The sequence below is a fragment of the Peromyscus leucopus genome, chromosome 8a (assembly GCF_004664715.2).
Source record: "Peromyscus leucopus breed LL Stock chromosome 8a, UCI_PerLeu_2.1, whole genome shotgun sequence".
NCBI classification, from domain to species: domain Eukaryota; kingdom Metazoa; phylum Chordata; class Mammalia; order Rodentia; family Cricetidae; genus Peromyscus; species Peromyscus leucopus.
The window spans coordinates 49,600,594-49,623,868 of NC_051085.1; the positions used below are offsets into that span (position 1 = coordinate 49,600,594).

The 23,275-nt window shown below is 50.4% G+C and overlaps 1 protein-coding gene and 1 long non-coding RNA gene across 2 annotated transcripts in view; one reads left to right on the top strand and one right to left on the bottom strand.

The window, feature by feature from the left end:
* Window positions 1–1,998, bottom strand: part of LOC114691370 — a 45,200-nt gene extending 43,202 nt beyond the window's left edge. The window contains exon 1 of the long non-coding RNA XR_003734206.2: window positions 517–1,998. This is a non-coding gene — a long non-coding RNA (uncharacterized LOC114691370). The remainder of the gene's footprint in view (window positions 1–516) is intronic.
* Igf2r (insulin like growth factor 2 receptor) overlaps window positions 1–23,275 on the top strand; it is an 89,402-nt gene that overhangs the window by 25,027 nt on the left and 41,100 nt on the right. The window contains 9 exon segments of the mRNA XM_028866666.2: window positions 4,755–4,879; window positions 6,465–6,563; window positions 9,904–10,036; window positions 12,340–12,469; window positions 14,130–14,235; window positions 18,275–18,437; window positions 18,590–18,755; window positions 19,581–19,684; window positions 22,290–22,454. Of these exon segments, the coding sequence (XP_028722499.1) occupies window positions 4,755–4,879; window positions 6,465–6,563; window positions 9,904–10,036; window positions 12,340–12,469; window positions 14,130–14,235; window positions 18,275–18,437; window positions 18,590–18,755; window positions 19,581–19,684; window positions 22,290–22,454 (1,191 nt within the window).

A 23,275-nucleotide genomic window follows, 5' to 3' on the forward strand; every position in this document is an offset into this window, starting at 1 on the left:
TTCCGGTAACCACATGGTGACTCATAGCCATCTACAGTGAGATCTGGTGCCTTCACACACACACATATATACACACATACATATACATATATAACGCGCTATACACACACACACACACACACACACACACACACACACACACACATATATATATAAAATGAATAAATACATTTTTTAAAAAAGTGTTCTCCCTGTGTAGGCTTTAACTTTGTGTAACTGCTGGCCATGCTTTCATAGAAAGCCTCCATCTCTTCCACACCCAGGTGAATTTTATAATAGTTAAAAATGGTAAATTTAATTTAGGGTTGGAGAGATGCTCAGTGATTAAGAACACAATTGTTCCAGAGGACCTGTGTTGTTTGTTTTTTCCCCCAGCATCCATGTCGGATAGCTCACAACCGTATCAGCTTCAGTGGTTGTGATACCCTGTCTTCCACTGGCTACCACATACAGGAGATACACACAGAATGAAGGTTAACTGCCTTTAGAGGGACTGAGGGATGGGGACACACTCACGTGGGTGGTGCATCTTTTCGGTCCACCAGTCTACGCGCTAGTCTTTTCAAAAAGGTCTGCCGGTCCACGTGGCGTGGCTGGTGTCTTTAGTCCACCGGTCCTTGCAGCGTGGCTGTTCTTTTCAAAAAGGTCTGCCGGTCCGTGCGGCGCGGCTAGTCTCTTGAGTTCACAGGTCCGCGGCGCAGCTTGTCTTTTCGGTCTACCGGTCCGCGCAGCGCGGCTGGTCTCTTTAGTCCACCGGTCCTCGGAACGCGGCTGGTCTCTTTAGTCCACCGGTCCGCGCAGCGCGGCTGGTCTCTTTAGTCCACTGGTCCGTGCAGCGCGGCTGATCTCTTTAGTCCACCGGTCCGCGCAGCGCGGCTGATCTCTAGTCCACCGGTCCTCGGAACGCGGCTGGTGTCTCTAGTCCACCGGTCCGCGGAACGCGGCTGGTCTCTTTAGTCCACCGGTCCGCGCAGCGCGGCTGGTCTCTTTAGTCCACTGGTCCGTGCAGCGCGGCTGGTCTCTTTAGTCCACCGGTCTGCGCAGCGTGGCTGGTCTCTTTAGTCCACTGGTCCGTGCAGCGCGGCTGATCTCTAGTCCACCGGTCCTCGGAACGCGGCTGGTGTCTCTAGTCCACCGGTCCGCGCAGCGCGGCTGATCTTTAGTCCACCGGTCCGCGGAACGCGGCTGATCTTTAGTCCACCGGTCCGCGCAGCGCGGCTGGTCTCTTTAGTCCACCGGTCCGCGGAACGCGGCTGATCTTTAGTCCACCGGTCTGCGCAGCGTGGCTGGTGTCTCTAGTCCACCGGTCCGCGCAGCGCGGCTGATCTCTAGTCCACCGGTCTGCGCAGCGCGGCTGGTGTCTCTAGTCCACCGGTCCGCGGAACGCGGCTGATCTCTAGTCCACCGGTCCGCGGAACGCGGCTGGTCTCTTTAGTCCACCGGTCCGCGGAACGCGGCTGATCTCTAGTCCACCGGTCTGCGCAGCGCGGCTGGTGTCTCTAGTCCACCGGTCCGTGCAGCGCGGCTAATATTTTCGGTCCGTTGGTCCGCGCAGCGCAGCTAATATTTTTGGTCCGTTGGTCTGCGCAGCGCAGCTAATATTTTTGGTCCCTTGGTCCACGTAGCGTGGCTAATAATTTTGATCCGTTGGTCCGCGCAGCGCGGCTAGTCTTTTCAGTGGGCCGGTCTGCGCGCTAGTCTCTTCCGTCTGCGCGGCACGTCTTGTCTCGCCAGTCCGCAGCGCGGCTAGCCTTTTATGTCCAGCCTGGTCCCTCGCGGCTCGGCTCTGCCCAGTTCCCTCTCCGCGCTGCTGGCTGCGGCTCAGTTCGTCCCCTTGTTGGAGTCGGCAGAACCCCCCAGAAAACAAAGACTGCTGATGTACGCAGTCAGCAGAAGAACGTCGTTTAGTCCAGCATTCAGGGGTCTGCCAGGAAGCCCGCAGCCCCTTTTATAGGCCGCCAGGAGGGGTGGAGGGGAATGAGGTCATCATGGACGTGATTGGCTAAGCAAGCAACACTTAAATTTGGTTGGCTCTGCCATCTTTGGACACGTCAGAGCTAGTCGGGGCAAGCTTGGGTATGTCTTAAGAGGGGGTGGGATTGGGGGATATACCCTTTCCTGATTGGCCCAAGGGCTGGACACTGGGAGGCTGGTATTGGACGGCGAGGCCTTCCTGGGACCCATCCCAGAGCCAGGACCGGGCGGGGCTTAGGAGTGGCCGCGGCTGTTGGTGCTGCCACTAGGCGTCTCACTCACTCGGGACCGGAGAGGCCCGAGACACCCGGGAACAAGTCAGGAAGGGCGCGAATCTAGTGGCGCCAGCAGGGCGGGCTGGGCGGCCATGGAGCGCAGCCGGCTGGGGCAGGCAAGGGTTGGCCGCCGCGTGGGGCTGGGGGGGCCTCCCTGCCCTACGCCTCTCTGCCCTACACAACGCAGCCAGTGCCGAAGGGTGCCAAAGAACAACGTGTCAATTCCGGTCAGGTCCCGACAGCTGCCCGGCCCCGCAGGGGAGCGGGTGGCAGGCCTGGCTCCGGGCAGCACGGCTTGCCCAGTGTGGCTGCTCAGCGAGACCCCTCGCCTGACGGTGGCTCTTGGCCCTATGCCCCTGTCTTAGGATTTCTTTTTCTTTTTCTTTGCATCATGATACTTTTTGAATATTTGAATTTTCATTTTCCATATATATATCATTTTGAATTTCATAAAATTCCAACCTCATAAATCATGGGTATGAAAGTTCCAGTTTTTTTTTAATTCAATTTTTTTTTTCATTTTATATACCAATCACAGTTCCCCCTCTCTCCCCTTCTTCCGCTTCCCCCACCCCCATCCACTCCTCAAATAGGGTAGGGCCTCCCTTGGGGAGTCATCAAAGTGTGGCATACCAAGTTTAGGCAGGTCCAAACCCTTTACCCCCTGCATCAAGGATGAGCAAGGTATCTCACCATAAGTAATGGGTTCCAAAAAAAGCCACTTCATTCACCAAGGATAAACCCTGGTCTCACTGCTAGGGTACCAACAAACAGATCAAGCCACACATAAATGTCACCCACATTCAGAGGGCCTAGTTTGGTCCCATGCAGGTTCCCCAACGATCAGTCTAGAGTCTGTGAGCTCCCATTAAGTCGCATCTGTTCTCTCTGGTTTTTCCGACCCACCCTTGCTTCTATAATCCCTCCTCCCTTTCTCAACTGGACTCGGAGCTTGGCCCAGTGCTTGGCTGTGGATTTCTGTATCTGCTTCCATCAGTTACTGGATGAAATTCTATGATGACAATTGGGGTAGTCACCAATCAGAGTACAGGGGAAGGCTAGCTCAGGCACCCTCTCAACTATTGCTAAGAGTCTTAGCTGGGGTTATCCCTTTGGATCACTGGGGATTTCCCTAGTACCAGGTTTCTCCCTAACCCCATAATGGCTCCGTCTATCAAAATACCTCTTTCTAAACTAGGCAGTGGTGGTGCACACCTTTAATCCCAGCACTCAGGAGGCAGAGGCAGGCGGATCTCTGTGAGTTGTAGGCTGTCACTTTGTCTTAATGACCATGACCTTTGCCTTACAGAAACTTTTTAGTTTCAGGAGGTCCCTAGTGTGAGATTTCTCTAAATTCTTTGTGTAGGCACTTAGTGCTATGAACTTTCTTTCCTCTTAGCACTACTTTCATAGTGTCCCATAAGTTTGGGTATGTTGTGCACTCATTTTCATTGAATTCTAGAAGTCTTTAATATCTTCATCTCTTCCTTGAACCAGTGGTGATTCGGAAAACCAAAATCTCCTAATATTGCCACCCCCTATGAGTTCATGGGGGCCAGTTGCATTCAAACCACCACAGCCCCTCTGTGCTGCGAGCTCCGCAGGGTACCTGCTTGGTGATAGGCAGTCCTGTCTGTCCTGTTCCATATTAAGAGTGAGGAGGGATAGATAAATGTTGGAGCCTTAGCAGGTGGGTGGAGAGTGTTAAATTCTACCCCAACTGTGCCACTTACTTAATACCCCTCTGCTCTGCCCCACCTCACCTCTCAGAGATTGGCTGGATTTCGTGCTCAATGGATTGGTTGGTTTTTGTGCTGAGTTGGTCAGAGGCAGAGTGTGTTTCTTTCACTCTGTTCTCAGGATCAGGGTGTGTTTCTTTGGCTGGCCCTTTTCCCCTACACCTCTTGACCTGGAGCCTGATGATGTTGGTGGTCTTCCAAGGCTCTTCCACAAAATTGAAAATGTTTATGTAAATTGCCCACTGAGCTGGTCAGGAAAGATTTGGGGAAAGACCAGAAAATTTTTGAGGCAGAAACTGGTGTTGGGTCAAACTTTGAAGATCTTACAGTTAATTTTAGGCACATTTAAGCAAAACACAATTTTAAAAAAAAAAAAAAAAGCTTTCTGGTGATAATTAATTCAATCTTGTGTGTACAACAAAGCTTAAGCCATGACTGCAATGAAACCCTTGTAAAGCACAAGTGACCTCTCCATAAAGATGGGTTAATCTATATATTAAGGAAGCAGTCTCAAGGTAAATAATGCTGAGGATAAGGGTCTGGGGGAGCTGGTGTGGCCTAGCCATACAGATAGTACACTAGTCATCAGACTATTAACCACCTCTGTACCCAGCCTTCTGGGCCGGAAGCCAGGGTATCTCTCCATTTGAAGAGAGAACCCTGCATGTTTAACACTCGTGATTTGCCTAGTGCTTATCTGTAAGCAGAAGACCCTATGTGCCACATGTGTGTTCACTGTATGTTCATCCTCACCCTCTCCAAATAGGTGATTCACTTTTGAAAAGTTCATCCAGATCCCTCCTGGAATTCAACACCACTGCGGACTGCCGGCCTTCAGATTCACACCACAAAACCCAGACCAGTATTACATTTCTGTGCGGGAAGACCCTGGTGAGTGGGCCCCTCTGCGAGCTTCTTGTTACCAATATTCTCCCTTCTGGCATGCTTGTTAGAGAAGTCCTGATACTGGAGGAGTAGATGGCCAAAATTAACACATAGACACCAGTTCACATTCCCATCACACCACCATCCAGAGCAACACAGACTCCAGTTCACATTCCCATCACACCACCATCCAGAGCAACACACAGTGTCCAGTTCACATTCCCATCACACCACCATCCAGAGCAACACACAGACTCCAGTTCACATTCCCATCACACCACCATCCAGAGCAACACACAGACTCCAGTTCACATTCCCATCACACCACCATCCAGAGCAACACACAGACACCAGTTCACATTCCCATCACACCACCATCCAGAGCAACACACAGACTCCAGTTCACATTCCCATCACACCACCATCCAGAGCAACACACAGTGTCCAGTTCACATTCCCATCACACCACCATCCAGAGCAACACACAGACTCCAGTTCACATTCCCATCACACCACCATCCAGAGCAACACACAGACACCAGTTCACATTCCCATCACACCACCATCCAGAGCAACACACAGACACCAGTTCACATTCCCATCACACCACCATCCAGAGCAACACACAGACTCCAGTTCACATTCCCATCACACCACCATCCAGAGCAACACAGACTCCAGTTCACATTCCCATCACACCACCATCCAGAGCAACACACAGACTCCAGTTCACATTCCCATCACACCACCATCCAGAGCAACACACAGACTCCAGTTCACATTCCCATCACACCACCATCCAGAGCAACACACAGACACCAGTTCACATTCCCATCACACCACCATCCAGAGCCACTAAGTAAGCAGATCTTAAACATGGCTAGAACTGAAGTGAGACTTGAGGCAGAATGAATATTAATTTTGGATCAGCCCACGGCTGCTCACTGTACACGCTGCGATCTTAAAAATCTCTGTGGCAGCATAAACAGTGGAGGTAATGTTGCAGAGTAAGCTAGCTGCTGACTTACCTCTGTTTATTGCTCTTAAGGGTTTGATATTCACTGTATGAAAAACAGGGTTTGAAGGTGAACCTAGGGCTTTGCACATGGCTTGGGGAGGTAGAAGTTAATTATTGATGTGCAGGGTTACATAGGGTAAACTGATCTGAGTCATCCCTGGCTGCCAGAAGGGGCTGCCTGGGGCAGGGTCTGTGAGTCTACACAGGCTCAGATGCTATGGGCTCCTTAGGGGCCTCCTCACAGGATGTATGAGATCATACTTTCTGGCTTTGATTTTGCTGATTTTTGGTTAGAGAACATTGGGCTCTTGAGAGGAAGCCGGATAACTTCCCATGAGTTTACTCTGCTTGGGAAAGTGGGGCAGCTGGGCAGTCAGTAGACAGGATGTCTGGAGACTCTCCTCTCCCAATTTTTCCATTTGGGGGGAGGTTCTTGGTGGTAACCTTGTTGATGTAAAGCAGTTACACGTCTTCATGTTACACCCTTAGTTTCACTAGGTTTTACAGTATTCCAAGTTTAAAAATAAGCTTGTATTATCAAGTGGTATGGTGACTCTTTCTTTTTTTAAATAGGGAACTCCTGAGTTTGTAACTGCCACACGCTGTGTGCATTACTTTGAATGGAGGACTACTGCAGCGTGCAAGAAAGACATATTTAAAGCTGATAAGGAGGTAATGGGTTCAAGACTATGTGGTTATGAAATCCATTCTGGAGACCTTGAGAGACAGAAAGGGTGTGGATTCGAGTGGGAGAGGAGGTGGGGAAGATTTTGGAGAGTTGGGGGAGGGGAACCATGATCCGAACATTCCATGAAAAAAAATTTTTTTCAGTAAAAGAAAAAAAAAAACTTCATAGAAGGTTGTGACCGAGGGCAGTGGGAGATTTCAAATACTTACTGCAGTCTCTTGGGGGGAAAGCCTATTTTTGTGGATGTTGGGGTCCATTTGCACAGAGATGCTCTGAGATTTAATTGTTAAAGCCGTCAGCCAGGCTGGCTTCTGGTGGTGCACACTCCGCATGTAGTCAGGCCCGCGCTGAGGTTTTGCCCTGCACCTCTGGGGTCCTGGGGGTCTGGCTGCTTCATCTTCCCCTGTGCCTGTTGCCTACCCATGGTGATCTCACTTTGATGATTCTTTTCCTGCCAATTTTTATTGCCAGAGTCTCATGTAGCCCAGGCTGGCCCCAGACTTGGTATGTGGCTGAGGAGAACCTTAAACTTGTAAACCTTCTGCCTTCATGGAGTGGTTAAACATGACTGTCTGCTTGACATACTTAGAATTCCCATGGAAATGAGCCTGCTGGCTATGTTTTGGGGGTTTCTAGATTGAATTAATTGAGGTGGGGAAGCAGATCCTAAATGTGGGTGGGGGCATTTGTTTTTGAGCTTAGTGGTCTGAGCACCAGCACCCGTCTTTCTTGGTCTCCTTGCTGTGGATGGGATGTGACAGTGGCCGCACACTCCTGTTCTCGACAGCCACGAGCTGAGAGCCACATGAACCCCTCCCTCCTCAGGCTGTCTCAACGATGAGGAAAGTAACTAAACCGCTGTACCCCTGAGTGCTGGGACTACAGATGGGAGCCCCTGCTCCTGGCTGTGTTCCCATTGTTGGAGCTATCTCCTCAGCCAGCGGGTGGCCGGCCCAAATGGTGCCTTTTAGACTAATGCTTCATCCAGTAGGTTCTGGTAGAGGTTTTAAGACAGTTTTCAAGCATTCTGTCTCCAAATCCCCTATCCTAGCACCTTGGGAGACATAAAAATCGCAGAGCCTGGCTAGAGTTTCAGAAAGGGAGGTGAATAGACACAAAACAACACCTACGTGTTAACTCAGTGGGAAGCCTGAAAACGGTCTCCTCCCAGGCTGCATGGTGACTGATGGTGTGCATTAGCATGCCTCCATCACTCTGCACAGTGTGGTAATAGGTAGGGTAATGGTTAGGGATGGTCCCCAGCAGACCCCTCCGATGTTCTGGCCACGCTCCGGTTCTGGGGAGCACTGCTAGGGTGTCTTCTCTGCCTTGATGGAGTGATGGCTGGCGTCCCTGATGGGAGCCTCTTGAACAGAACTCCCCTAGGGCTTCTGGGGACAGGTTTCCCCCAGCCTGACCCCTGCCTGCCTTCCATTCCACTCATTGCTACCTTGGTTTGTTCCTTTGCCACGGGTTTCCTTTCACCTGGCTGGAGGGCTGCTGCTGGTTTCCCATCCTCACAGCCAATAACTCGTGGCCCTCCGAGGGACTCTTTCTGTGTTCCCTTGCTCGTATGGTGACACTGGTCTGTGGGTGTAGCTTTGCTGTTCTCTCTGCCTCTTTAGAGCGGTCTGGAATTCATTCTGTAGCCTTCTGAGCACGGGATGTCAGCACCTTGGTTGCTTTCGACTGCAACCCAATTAGGGCAACCTTCCTGCTATTTCTTCTAGGGGAATGTGGCGTTCAGCTGCAGTTCCCCTCTGCCTGATCCTCCACCCCACCCCTTTATCAGAGAGTCCTGGGTCAGAGAAGCAGGGCGGGTATGATAGACTGCTTAAGGTTATCTTTGGCTGGAGTTTGCCACTCTGAAGTGAAGTAGAGAGTGTGGGGTTTGATATGATCTCTTAGCTCTTTCTGAAATCTCTCAAGTCGAGTCTACAGAAAAGATCAGTGGACAGAACTTTCCTGCAGGTCTGAGAGCTGGGTGTTATGCAGTTAACTGCTGTACCATCCCCTGCCATCCAAGAGATACAATTTTAGAAAGTTTTCTTACCGGGAATGTACTTTGAAATGACTGTAGAGAATGTGAATTTTGAGAACATTCCATTGGGCAGTGCATTAGTCTGCTGTCTGTTGCTGTGATAGTAGCAGCTTGGGGAGGAAAGAGTTACTATTTTGGGATACATTCTTTTCGTGCAGTTTCCAATAAAATCTTATCAGTAGCTACTCCCTTGGCCTTTTCACTCTTGGGTACATCTCTAGACTTGCATGTTTTTGTTTATGCAAGAGTCAAACTCCAAAGGACAGGATTTTGCAGACAAAAGTGGACCCCTTGATATTTGATTATAAAATTTAGTCATTAGCTCCCAGAGATGAGAGAATGGTGGTCAATGAGACTGGAATAAGGATACCTCAAGCCTCTCTGTCTGAGGGTTTCTGTTGCTGTGAACAGACACCTTCCACCTTTATGTGGGTTCCGGGGATTAAAGGCAGGTCTCCAGCCAGGCTTGTGTGGTAAGCGCCTTCCCCTGACTGAGCGTTCACACTAGAACCACCTCTGCATTTAGAGTCAGAAGATGGTGAGGTTTCCAGGATGCCCCCGGGGTTGGGGGTGGAGAGGTGGGGGGGGGCAGTGGCAGGGGGAGGAGCAGCAGGAAACAGGTTCCTCTGGACAGGCATCAAAGGGAAAGGGGAATGAAGGGCTTCGGGCTATGGTCATTTATCACAGGCCTAAGAAATGAGCTTCAGATCTGGCAATAGGCAAACTCACCTGGCAGGTATGGCTTTGGTGGGGTGAGGGGCAGGCAGTGGATACAACAGTGCTAGGAAGAGGAGACAAAGGACAGGGGCAGTTGAGGAATTTTTCTCTTAAGTTGCAGAGATGGAAAGGTAGCTGAGGGGGATTCAGGAATGAGGAAAGACACTTGTAAGGCTGTGGACTTTGTAGCATACTGAAGGAAGTGGTCCAGGACTGGTGAAAGATGAGTGATGGTAGGTAAGAGGAGGTAGTTACAGACACACAGCTGAAGAAGGGACAAAAACCTTAGAAATGGTTTTTGAGACAAAGTCTCAACTATGTAGCCCTGGCTGGCCTGGGAACTTACTGTGTAGGCCAGGTGGGCCTCGAACTCACAGAGTTCCTCCTGCCTCTGCCTCCTGAGTGCTGGGATTAAAGGGGTGCGCCACCACACCTGACAGAACCATGGTTATTTTGTACTTAAGGGATAGAAATCACTGTTGTGTGGTGTCCACCACAAGTGTGTGATCTTCGAGCCCCACGCTGTGGGGTGCAAGAAGGCTGACCTCCTGTCCTCTGCTCCTCAGGTGCCCTGCTATGCGTTTGATGACAAGTTAAAGAAGCATGATTTAAACCCACTGATCAGGCTGAGTGGTGCCTACCTGGTAGACGATTCTGATGCTGACACATCTCTGTTCATCAACGTGTGCAGAGACATAGGTAAGAGTCTTTTCAGGAGGAAGGGAGGGATTGGTCATTACACGCCCTGGCCCCTTTGACATGCACGTCGCCATCCGTTCTCTAAGAAAGCTGTTGTCCTGAAGGTGTCCTCTGGACAGCTGCATTCACCTCCCTCGGCAAGGCCGACCCTACCCTCTTCCAACCCTGCAAATTCCACTCAAGCTGCTGCTTCTGTGGAGGTTTTCTCTGCCAGATACTTGGGGGTTTGGGGCTCCACGGTGAGGTTTGTTTCAGTTTGCTGTGTTTGCTCAAGCCCTGCGGCTTTGAGTGGAGGCTGGGTGAAAGGGACTGAGGGATAGCACAGGCTTTGAGAATGTGTCTGTGATGTGTGCTTGGCATGGGAATGACTTCTGGGTTTCTTTGTAGAACTGTGAGAGGCCAGCATATCTTCCCTTGATAACCAAAGGCTGTAAATGAAGGCCTTTATCTCAGAGGGCTGTAGAGTTGTACTGTGTATTTATTTATTACTTGCTAAGCCTCCCAACTCGTGTGCTTCCCTCATGGTCTCAGCACTGGGAGCCCTATAGACAGGACTGGTCTTTCTGCTGTGCTGGCTGCAACTTTGCCATAAAGAAATTGTACTGCCAAGGAAGAGAAGTTAGGAAAGAAGGAAAGAGGCCAGATTTTTCTGTTTTCCTTACGTTTCTTTTCCAATATTTATGAGATGTTGGTCTTAGAAAAATTTTGGGGAAAAAACCAAGTTCAGTACACGACACTTAGTGGGTGGTGGTATATAACTGATCTACAGTTCCTTATATTGTATATGGACACATTCCCTCTTACTTGTATGTTCTGATTAACAGTTTACAGTAATAATTAGACTCCACCCAGGACTGCCTGTGACCAGTGGCGATTTCAAGTTTTCCATGCGAGGTTACAGTAACTTAAGTTTGGTTGTAAATTTCTGCAACAATGTCATGTTTCAGTTTTGAAAACATTGAAGTTTCTAGTTCTTAAATCCTATTTGGAAAACAAAATTGTGTTCCTTAAAAACAACCCCCTTTGAGTATTATTTTAATTCAATAAATACTTTAGTTTTTCTTTCCAATTTTCTGGCACTTTGGGAGAAAACAGCCTTTATGGTCTTTAAAGGTGGTCCTGTGTCCTCCGCTGCTCCTTCTTCAGCCCCAGGAAATGCCCCACACCAACTCTGAAGGTCCCTAAAGCCTCACGTCCACGTTAGACCCGTGGCTGCTGTTTACTGACTTGCCTTTCCTTGGCCTTTGGGAAGCAGGCAGTCTGCCTGCCATCAAGGCTCTCTGAAGTAGTTGCCCCTCATGGCAGTTGCTATGTGTGGAAGCAAGCGGCTGTTTTGATTCCAGTTGGGTTTGGGGAGCAGCCAGGAGGCATAGTATCCAACATTGAGCCCCTGTGATGCAGTAGCCCAGCACAGCGGTTGCTGTGTGTGGAAGTACGTGGCGGCTAGTCGGCTGGGTTTCTGGAGGGCTGGCAGGAGGCAGGGTGTCCCTCCCACTGTGACTGAGGTAGTTGTGGAAGTCCTGGGGAGGTGCTGCTGGTTCCTTGTGCAGTAGTGTTCAAAACTTCCTATGGCCGGGCAGCAGTGGCACAAGCCTTTAATCCCAGCACTCAGGAGGCAGAGCCTGGCGGATCTCTGTGAGTTCAAGGCCAGCCTGGGCTACAGAGCGAGATCCAGGACAGGCTCCAAAACTACACAGAGAAGCCCTGTCTTGAAAAACCAAAACCAACAACAAAAAAACAAAATTTCCTATGGCTTGGCTACTTTAGTGGTTCGATCAGAGCCTTTATCATCCTCAAGTTTCTGCCTTCTGGAGCTTAGGGCTGGGGAGGAGGAAGTCCCTAGTGGAGGAGCAAACACAGTGTGGTCCAAGGTCTGATGGGGAAAGGGGGAACCGGAGAAGGAGGGAGTGAGGGAGGAATGGAAGGAGGGAGTCATCCTTTAGGATGTGAGCCCAGACCTGCCTGTGGCTTCTTTCTTTCCATTACAGAGTCTTTTAACTTGTCCCTAGAATGCCTCATTTTCTAGCATCTCAAACTTAAAAAAGGGACAATGCTAAAGTTAGACTTAAGGGCACATGTGAACATTTGTAACCACAGGTGACAAAGGAATGTCTGTCAAGCGGGCCCCTTGTGCCTGGTGCTTCTTGGCCCACATACTATGGTGGGAAGGTGACTGGCTCATGCAGAATCTCAGAACATGATGGGTGGATGTGACGGTCCCTTTGTTTGTTTAGAAGCCTGGACCTAAGGATCCCCCTGCGTTCTACCTTTGTGGCTGTAAAGTGGTCTGTGATGTTTTGCAGACGCCCGTCGAGACCCGAGCACGCAGCTGAGAGCCTGTCCTGCCCGTGCTGCCGCCTGCCTGCTGAAGGGAGACCAGGCGTTTGATGTTGGCCGGCCCAAGGAGGGGCTGAAGCTAGTGAGCCAGGACAGGTCAGTCTGTAGCCACCGTCCTCAGCAAGAGTCTGCCTTTTAGGGGGGGCTAATGGAGAAGGGAAGGGAATGGAAGCCTGGTAGTGGGGGTGCTGGCATGATCAAAGTGTATGCTGTGTGTATGTGTGAAAATGCCATTGTGAGACCTGTTGTTATGAACAATTAGTAACTGGTAAGTTAATACTGGTAACAGATGAGAAACAGAAAGAATCTGGCTTGTAGGAGCCAGGGAAGCACACCCTCTTTCCAGCAGGCTGGTTGCTCGCTGTCCTGTCTCAAGCTGGTTTCCATGGTGCTCACTTGTTTTATTTACTAGGTGACATTCATTTGGCTTTGTGAGACAGTCTTGCCGTGTAGCTTAAAGTAGCGTGGAATTCTTGATCCTGCTCAGTTTCTGTCACTCGTCAGGTTATCCGTAGCCTTTCTTTTGGAGAAGTGGGTGGGGCAGTTGCTGGTGACCTTCCTGCACGCCGCCGTTTCTTTCTATCTGGGACGGCGCCCCCCCCACCCACTCTCTTATGTATACAGGCTCCTGTGTTGACTCTTTTCTCTGACCTGTTGGAAGAACTAACTGATGCAGTGCTAGACTGCAGACTTGTACTCTTAAAGCAGGACCTGAATTGGAAAAAAGCTGAGAGTTTTCTGTGTCTGTATCAACTTGCTCACATTGCCATAAGCAAATACCACAGAGTGGGGCATTTGAACAGCAGGAATTTATTTCCTCAGCTGCAATTTCAGAGACTAAGAGTTCCAGACAGGTTCCCCCCCCCCTTTTTTTTTTTCTCCAAGACAGGGTTTCTCTGTGTAAGAACTCTGGCTGTCCTCAAACTCAGGTTGGTTTCTTATGTGGCCTATCTCCTTGTTCTGTTCGAGGCCATCTTTTCCCTGTAGCTTCACAGAGTCTTCTGGTCTGCGTTCTCATATCCTCTCAACAACAGAACTGCAGCATGAGGATCCCATTTGTTAACTTCTCTAATGCCCCTGTGGCCTAGTGATCACCTGTTGGGGCACGTCTGTCAGGGCTGCACTATTTGGAGTTGGGAGGGATTGTCCAGAGTGACAGGGCGGTGATTGAGGGCCCCAGGTGGCGGCTGAGGGCTCAGGGCATGTAGGATTCCACGCAGAGCGCGGCTTGTCTATAGTCAGCGCTTGTGTGGTGGTGCATGGCCCACAGGTGAGGCAGGGGCCTGCTGACTACTGCGAGTGCTTGCTTGGTAGAGACCTGGGCTGGGCTTTGGGTGCAGCAGCCCGAGCCCGTGGCTGCTGTGCCCGCCATCTTGACCAGCCGCAGGCTGACAGGGTGACATACAGCTCTTTGTTGGGGAAAGATCATGTGACCTTGTGAGGAAAATGTGTTAGGGCCTCTCAGCTGTGTTGATCTTACTTTATTAGGTCCCTTACAAAAGTGGTCTTTATTATGTAGACAGCTTCCTTTAGGATGTTTAGTTTGCATATGGATCATCATATTCATTTGACTTTCAACAGGAAGAGACTCTGAAAGTTTATACTTTCCTGCTTTTTCACAATGGAAATAGAAGAATGCCGTTTTATTATTTTCCTCTGTACGCCATTCCTCAAATGTACTGACTGCCGGGGCACTGCAGAGGTTTGAATGTAATCTGCACTTCTGTAATACGATTTCTCCACATGGCTTCTGCAGGCTTGTTCTGAGTTATGTGAAGGAAGGGGCAGAAAAGCCAGACTTCTGTAATGGTCACAGCCCTGCAGTGACGATAACATTCGTGTGTCCATCTGAGCGGAGAGAGGTGAGTGACTGGTCTCTAAGTGACTTTAAAGATGTGATCCTCAGCCAGACTTGCCCAAAGGATCGTGGGTCTGTGTTTGAGACGTGGGGGGTGGGTGCCGGGAAGGGCGGAGCACTAGAGGGACCTTGGACTCTCGGTAGGGAACAGCTTCTAAGAGCTTCAGCTGCCTGTGGTGGCCAGTGTTTTCTTCCTTGTTTGTGTTAGTTTAGAGACAGGGTCTTTGTGTGGACCCTCGGCTTCCCAAGAGCTGGGATTGCAGGGGTGCACCACAGCGCCTGCCCGCCCTGGTCCTGGGACTACAGGGGTGCACCACAGCACCTGCCCCCCTGGTCCTGGGACTACAGGGGTGCACCACAGCGCCTGCCCCCCTGGTCCTGGGATTACAGGGGTGCACCACAGCGCCTGCCCCCCTGGTCCTGGGATTGCAGGCGTGCACCACAGCGCCTGCCCCTTTAAAAAGTGGGTTCTGGAGGTGAAAATGGCACAGGATTAACTTTACACGCTGAGCTATTTTCCTAGCTCGGAAGCCTGAGAATCTTGTCCGGAGAGTCGTCCTCACGCCTCTGCTCCCATTTCCTCTCCTGCCTGCCATCCCTCCCACTCACAGCCATAAATCTGTCTCTTGGCTGCTTTTAATTTTCATTTTATTTATTTACTTGCTTGTGGCTGGGGTTAAGAGTCAGGGCTTTGGGCATGCCTGCAGCTATTTTACTGGAGAGCTGTTTTTAAATCTTGGAGAGAGGCAGAGAGGCAGGTGTCCTTTTCAGATGCATAGTTTATTGTCCATACATCATAAAAGAGGGGGAGCAACTCAGGTGAAATAAATCTAACAACTTGACAATCCAGCTCTAAGTGGAGACACCGAGACCCAGAGGCAGAGTTCACTCAGGGACAGTTGGGAGAGGTGGTGGCACCAAGCAGGTTGCAAGTCTGAAGGCCCAGTGCCCACAAACCCCCACGGCCACACACACGGGTGAGCAGGACAGTGAGTGGACGCTGGCTCCACTGCAGATGTCCCTTGGAGGTGTCGGTGGCCAGCTGACACTCAGTTGTGCTTAGTCAGGTCAGCCCTGGTGCCAGACACTCAGCCCCCACAGGGTCAGAGCCAGCCCATCGGCAAGAGATCCGGGGAGACTGGTCACCCGAAGGGTCTCTTGTTGCTAGAGTACGTGTATGGCTCCCGTGTGCTGAGGTGCATTGGAGACCAGCATCCGCTGAGCCTTTTGAATGAAACCTGGGTTTTTATGACCCTTCTGAGGCTTGTCTTATCTTTGCAGACCTAATTGGTGTGGGTCACCTGATCCCAGGATGTTGCTGTCAGCACATCCTGATGTCAGGACACTGAGCAGGAGGGCCTCCATTTTGTCTTTGTTTTGACCTAAGTGTGTATTCACTACAACTTGGAATGCCGTGAGTCACTTGTCGGTCTCCACAGGTGTCTGTCTGTCCAGGTTGGTCTGCCAATCGAGTGAGAAAGGAAGGGCTTTCTTTTGAATTTTTTTTTCTTCCCTTTTGTAGTAAAAATAAGAGGGCTGAATTTTACTGCTGAACAAACCTGGAGTTTGCTCTGATTTTCGGCCAGTCGCTGGCCTGCTTGGCACATGCGTGGAGGTCACGGGGATACAAGCCAGTCGAGGCTCAGCTTACCGTTGAGCACCTCTGTCTGGTTTTCCTGTTGCTCTCAGCTCAGTGCATACCTTTCTGGCCCTCCGAGTGTATGTTGAGGAGGGCTCGCGTGCACTTTGCGGTTGTATCTGTAGACGTGGAATCTTAATCCTGGTGGGATGCTCTAGGCAGCAGTGCTGCTCGATTCTGGAAAGAAAGCTTCCACCAGAATGGTCCACTACCAGAAGTCTGCTCGCTGCCATATTCCAAGAGATCCAAGGCATTTCTTGGTGCTGTTTGTGGGCCTGGAGGTGGTTCTTCAAGCTGTTGTTTGGACAGAATGTGTACTTGTGTTGCCCTTGAGAAATTTGTTTATGCATTTTTTGTTGGCTTGTTGAATGCTTTGGCAACTGGTATCTAATAGACATTCATCTTATTATTTTTTTTTTTAAAAAACGATCATTGAATTTATGTACTGTAAAATTCACCTGTTTGGTTACACAATTCAATGGATCCCAGTATTTTACATAATTGTGTGTCCTTTATCACAATCTAATTGTAGAAATGTGCCCCCCCCATGCTTTTGCCTATTAGCAATTGATTATTTTCTCCCCTTCTTCTCACAGTGTGCATACCACATGAGTCTGCTTTGTGTCTGTGGGTCTGCCCTTTTTGGATAGTTCATATGAATGAAACTGTGTAGCGTGTAGGTCTCGGGTGTCGACGCTCAGCTTTCAGCCCTGCAGCTCCTTGGCAGGCTGTACGGAGCCTAACCTAACGGTGGGGAGAAGCATCAGGTTTTAGGAGGTGTGGGGCTGCAGTTCTTCCAACTCACGATGTGGTCAGTGTGAACCATGACTGGCCTCCCTCAGCTGTGCAAAGGACACTCGAGGGGTTGAGGTGCCTAGAGCAGCCGGCACTGGGACCAGTGTTTCCAAGGAAGGAGGTATGATCATGAGCTGGGAACCTGCTAGCATCCTCCATGGTTCCCACCAAAGATGAAAGCACAAGATGGCAGAGTACATTTGCTGTGGCTGGGGAAACCTGAGCTTCATCCAGAGCAGCTTCTTAAAAGAATTTTAAAATTGCATTTGGTTAATTGCACATGCCTGCCTGTGTAAGGGTCACATGTGGAGGTCAGAGGACAACTTGGTTTTCTTTCCACCATGTGTGTCCTAGAGGTGGAACTCAGGGCATCTGCCAAGCTTAGCAGCAGGCACCTTTACCTGCTGAGCCATCCCACCTGCCCCAGAAGAACTTCTCATTTAAGTGTACATTTTGAGGTATGTGTGTGTCAGCGACAGAGGCATGCATGTGATGTGCGCAGACAGTTGTGTATGACGGACAAAGGACCTGGGTATTGTTCTTCAGGAGCTGTTCACACTGTTATTTTGAGAAAGGATCTTTCACTGGGACCTGAGGCTTGCCAGATTCATCCAGGTTAGCCAACCATTGGGCCTCAGGTCAGGGATGCTTCCTCCCGGCACTGTGATTACAGAGTGCACATTGTCACACACGGCTTGGTCCATGGTCTGGGCGTTCAGTTCGGGGCTTCTTTCTTGTACAGCAAACACTTTACTGACTGAACTGTTTCCCAGCCCAGGTTTTGTTCTTTTGAGAGAGTCTTGCCATGCATGTAGGTCAGCTCAGGCAGACCTTAAATCTGTAATGCCTCTGCTTCAGCCTTTCGAGTGCTGGCGTGCGTAACAGGTATGCAGGACCACAGCTGGTCAGAGAAGTTCTGAGGGCAGTGGATAATGGTGCTCTTGCATGGCAGTATTCCCTCAGTTCTACGGTTTGGAACCACCCATAATGCTTACCAGGGTTGTAACGATTCTCCAATGATAGAGTTTAGAGTGGACTTGCTAACCAAAGCTTGTGTGTCCCTCAACGGTCATCAGAAAGAAAGGATGTAGGGTTATAAGTGAGTACAGTTGTTCCAAGTCAAATAGAGAAAAAAGATTAAAAAACAAGTTTTAGATTATGCTGAGATGGCCCAGTGGACAGAGTGCTTTCTGTGCATGAAGATCTTAGTTTGAACCCCAAATAGCCATTTCTGTAACCTCAGTGCTGGGTGTGTTAGGAGACAGGTAAGTCCCTGGGTCTCATTGACCAACCAGTCTAGCAGAGCAGCACTCTCCAGGTTGATCTGATATTCTGCCTGCAAAACCCCACAAAAAACAAGGTGTGAATTGATAGAGGAAGACATCTGTGACTTCCCAGTGTGCACACAGGTGAGTGCACCTGCACACATACACACCTCCCTCCCGCCAACCCGAGTTTTAGTAAAAGTAAATGGAATTAGACGTTCAAAATGTACCAGGGACAAGGAACAGAAAAATACCAAGTTCTAGCAGCCTGTCTTTGGGCTTTCCTAGAACCTGGAAGGTGTGATTGTGAACTGCCTCTAACACTCTCTGGTTGCTCCCTGTAGGGCACCATTCCCAAACTCACTGCCAAGTCCAACTGTCGCTATGAGGTTGAGTGGGTCACCGAGTACGCCTGCCACAGGGACTACTTGGAGAGTGAAACCTGCTCCCTGAGCAGCGAGCAGCATGACATCAACATTGACCTCAGTCCCTTGGCCCACCAGGAAGGTATGTGTGCGGCTACCTCTGTTGTGTCTTGTGCCTCACAGGAGGAGCCCGGCTGTGAGAGGCAGGGGAGAGATGGGCTTGGGCTACTTAAAAGAAATGCCACGCTTTCTGACGGGTGTGAACAAACATTCCCTTGTTTGTCCTTTCTCTAGGGTCCTTCTATGTTTCTGATGGAAAAGAGTATACGTTTTACATGAATGTCTGTGGGAACACAAAGGTCTCACACTGTAATAACAAAGATGCTGTTGTTTGTCAAGTGAAGAAGACAGATTCCACTCAAGTCAAAATAGCAGGAAGACACCAGAACCAGACCCTCCGGTGGGTGATTCTCAAGTGCATTGTGTGTACTCGTGGCCCATGGCTCTCCCCTCCCTCTTCCTCTTCCCATTTCCCAGAGCACAAGAAAGTCAGAGCCTAGCATGCCTTCCTGTGAGACGTGGGCAAGTTGCCATTGGTCCCTGAGCAGTTGGGCAGCTTCCTGCCTTTGATAAGGGTACATCTGTTAGAACTATTGGTTTGTAGATGTATTGTTTCTAAGAACTGTATTGTAGGGAATTTAGGTAGTTAACAGTTTGTATGGCTATTGTTTTTGAAATTTTTTTTTTTTTTTGATAAGTCTTCTTTTTTCTTGTTCTTTTTAAAATCTCCTCTGGCAGTTTGAGAACCTGAAATACCATTAGCAGTATAGACAAGTTTTAAGGAGCTAAAACGCTCACTTAATGTAATTCTCAGGACCTTCACTTGGCAGTTGGCTTCCCAAAAGCAGCACGGAGAGGCAGTTTTCTGAAACTGAGTCTTACACCAGATCTTGTCGAGATGGCGCCTCTGGAAGCTGCTAGCGAGGCTGTTTAACGTGTGGACATTATTCATGTTGCATAAAGTCCCCGAGTGACAGCCAAGGCAGTCTTCTGCTGCCAGCAAAGTGGCCTCCCTCCCTCTGGTCCCTGACTACTTTACAGCAAGAGGCCCACAGCCCGAACATTTGGAACTCATTTCCGCAGGACGCTTGCCCAGCTGGCTGGAGAGCCTGCTGTTTTATGTCAGTAGTGATTTGTGAGTGGTGTGCAAAAGGCTTAACAAAGCAGTTTTTGAAACCTCAGGTTTCTTGGTTCAGTAAAGCACTGTGTGTTCACGAAAATCTAGGTACTCAGATGGAGACCTCACCTTGATATATTCTGGAGGTGATGAGTGCAGTTCCGGCTTCCAGCGAATGAGTGTCATCAACTTTGGGTGCAACAAAACCGCAGGTGAGTGAGTGTGCACGCCCCCCCCCCTTTGTGTTAAGGGGCTTGCGTGTGTACGTGTGTGCCTTTTCTTGGAAGTCGATTCTGAACAGGGGAGTGAGTTGGCTGCCTTTGGGCCTGGGCCTCCAGTCCCCAGGCTTCTCTTGTTACAGGAATGTCCTCCCTGCCCCCACTCCCCTCCAGGATGCATACATACATCCTGTTTCCATCGTCCTCTGCTCTCCGTGTTTGTTTTGGGAATCTGCCCAGTGCTGGGCTTGCTGAAGAGAGTCTGTGTCTTGAATTCTGCTGTAGGCACGTTCAGCAGAGCAGGCCCGTTGGTTCAGCAGAGCAGAGGGGGCTTCATTTAGCAGCTTCAAGTGTGAGCCACTTCTTCCACGTCATAAGAATTTTTACAGAGTGGTAGACTGGTAGAGTTTGGACTTGGGAATTTTGGGGTGCTGCTGGATGAGTCCCAACTGAAGGCATGACTCCCTTTGGGTGACTAGAGGGCTCCCCGAGTCACTGGCTTGTGTGCTCATCATATCCTGATTTCAGACATTCCTAGCACCGGTAGAGAGATAAGGTTCTGTTTTTAGAGGTCTGTCTTGTTCAAGCACCTCTGGCCGTGCCCCAGGCACCCCTGGCTGACCTGCTTCCGTACTTGGGCTCTCTTCCTGAAACTGGGCCTGGTTTCCATTCTCATCTGTGTGCGACTGGCCCAAGCTCTCAGGGCTGCTCCTTGAGGGTGTTTGTTTTGTGTGTTTCTATGGTCAGTCTCCGGTGGTTTGATCGGGCCTGGTTCCTGCATGATTCATAGTAGGATCTGGGAGCAAGCGCTGTGCCTGGAGTTAAGTCCTCATAAACCTGCTAGTTTCCAAGCAAAGGGCCCTGAGGGCTGTGGGTCACTGGGGCCCTCTTCTTCCACTGGAGTCTTTGATTGGCTCTTTCTTATCACTCACAGTGCTTGCATGTTTCCATGCCTGTTTGCTAGGGCCCTCTCCACAGGGGCCTGAGGGTGACAGATGGTTCTCAGGGAGTAAACAGACTGAAAACAGAGATAAGGGTTTTTATGGCTGAGTGTGGGGTAAAGTACTAAAGTTAAAGTCTATTGTTATCTGCCCTTACCCAGGAAGGCTGTAGGTCATCTAGGTCAGTGGGGTAGGAGAGCAGCCAGAGGAGAGGTTGCAGGATGGGGACAGTGAGCCTGGTGCCCGAATGGCTGCAGAGCCCAGGATGTGGGGGTCCTCAAAGGCATGGACTCGGGATCTGTGATCGGGCCTGTGGCTGCTTGCCTAGACAGGCTAAATAGGAGCCTGAAAAGGCTGCTAAAGTTCATGTGTCGCAGAGAGGCTGACTCCATCTCATATAGGGTGAAGTCACGGGGAATCTCAGTAGGGCTGTGTGATGTGCCTGTGGCTGAGGAAGAGAAATAGAGTAGTTGTTAGGTGCCCCCCCCCACACCTGCATCTCTTCTCCTTCTGCTCTCCGTCCTTAACCGGATGGGCCTCAGGCAACTTTCTCCTAGTTCTGGATCCTGTTCTGTCCCTGATCCCTGGGCGCGAAGCCTGCTGTTACTTCTGTGTCCTCAGCCAGCAGACACCAGGCCGGTGCCAGCTCCTCTGGTCTCTCCTCTGGCTTCAATTACATTGTCGGGTGCTCCTGTAGTTCTGCTCAGGCCTTTACTGCAGCTGAGCTGAGAGATCTTAAAGCTCAGGCTGCCCTCACTGTGGATGCTGGGAAGGTGGAGTGATGAGTCAGCAGAGGACCTAGGAGGATGGAGGAGTCCTGGGTGACTGAAGGCTCTGACCATGTAGAGCTAAGGTTGAATGAGTTAAGATTGGAATTCATTGCCAGAGGCCTTTTCAGAACATAAAACTGCCCAGATACCACACCTCAGGGATGCAGGCAGACACGTGGGAGTTGCCGCTAGCTGGGATTATGAAACTAAAGGTAGAAAAAAGGGCAGCTTTGTGCCAGTGGCCCACCAGCTGGGAAAGGCCAAGGGATAGGGTTTCTAGAGGGAGGGGCAGTGCTTTGCCCAATCCTAGGCTCAGAAGAAGTGGCCTCTGAAGAGTAGAGATATGCTGTTCTGGGCAATGGATGGATGGGGCTTCTGTGGGTGGAGGACGGGGTGGTGTTGACTCTAGTGGGACCTTACAGACACGTGTCCTGACAGGTTGCAAGTGTGGGTGCCGACAGCATGGGAGGTGCCTTGAACTTGTGGGGTAATGTGAGATGCTGCCATGCTTTAGCTGAAGTAACTGCACAGGGTGTCTGTGCCTTGCCTCCATTTGCCTCCATGGTGCGGGTGTTGGGGAACCTCAGGTCTTGCTCGTCATTAGTCTGTACTCTTGGAACTGGGGCTCTGGTCTCTGTCCTCTTTTCTTTGTACATGTTACCCACAAAGTTCTCTTTCCATCTCTTCGCTGAGATACTGTGAGCAGCTTTCCGCAAAGCCTGTGGGCGATGTGGCCTGCCAGCTTTAATGAAGTCATTCTAATCCCTGGACAACCAGCTAGACAGCTGCCATTCAACCTGATTTCTGCTTCTTCCCTGGCTCTTCAAAGTTCCTGCGTTTGGGGCCCCTCACTGAGTTGTATGCTTTCCTGTGGCATTGCATGTGTAGGTAACGACGGGAGAGGAGAGCCTGTGTTCACAGGTGAAGTGGACTGCACCTACTTCTTCATGTGGGACACCAAATATGCCTGTGTCAAAGAGAAGGAGGATCTCCTCTGCGGGGCCAGGGATGGCAAAAACCGTTACGACCTGTCTGTGTTGGCTCGGCACTCAGGTATTGCTTTCCTTTTTGGGGAACCACAGGATCGTTGACCCAGTGGTTTGGGGAAACCCTTTCAATTGCCAGCTGAGTCACGGCCCCCTTTCCCTTCTAGCAGTAGCACAAACAGTGAGGAGCACTGAGTGAAGAGGTGGACGACTGCCTCTGAGCCCCCTTTCTAGTTGTGTTGTCTTGGTTCACCTCCCGGTTCATTTAGAACTCCAGGGACCGCCTGTGCCAGGCCTCGGGCTCTGGGTCAGAGACAGTTAGTTCACGCTCGCAGCCTTTTGAGGCGGGGATTGCGTTTAACACAGGGACGGAGGAGGCTGGTGGAGCTGGTCTCCATAATGTCTACACCCAGTGCTTCTGCCCTTTTGTTTGACTGCCTCTTTGCCTTCACTGAAAAGGGGTCAGCGTGTTCCTGGTCCCTAGATCTGGGAGGGTTGTCCAGCGTGGGTGGCACTGTGCACCAGAGCGTGTGCCAGGGTGAGGGTGTCCATCCTGGACACTGGTGGAGCATTTGTCATGTGGAAAGCACTAGGACGGGGCTAGTGACTGGCAGCTACCTTCATGGGTGGCCTCCCGCTGAGAATAGATGAGGTAGGAATGAGAGCTGATGCCCAGAAATGCCCGGCCCTCCTCGGGGATTTCTAGAGTAGCTTTGTAGGGCCTTGTATCTCCTAAGATAGAATTAACTTGCACCAGTGCCAGCGGTCGCTACCTATCCCGTTGACTTTGGAGGCCCATCTGTTTGAAAAGTGCTGTTGGAGGAATTCAGGGTCCGCAGTCAACGATCTGTGTCAGCTAATGCTTCAGCAGTTAGTCATCTTCGTGGT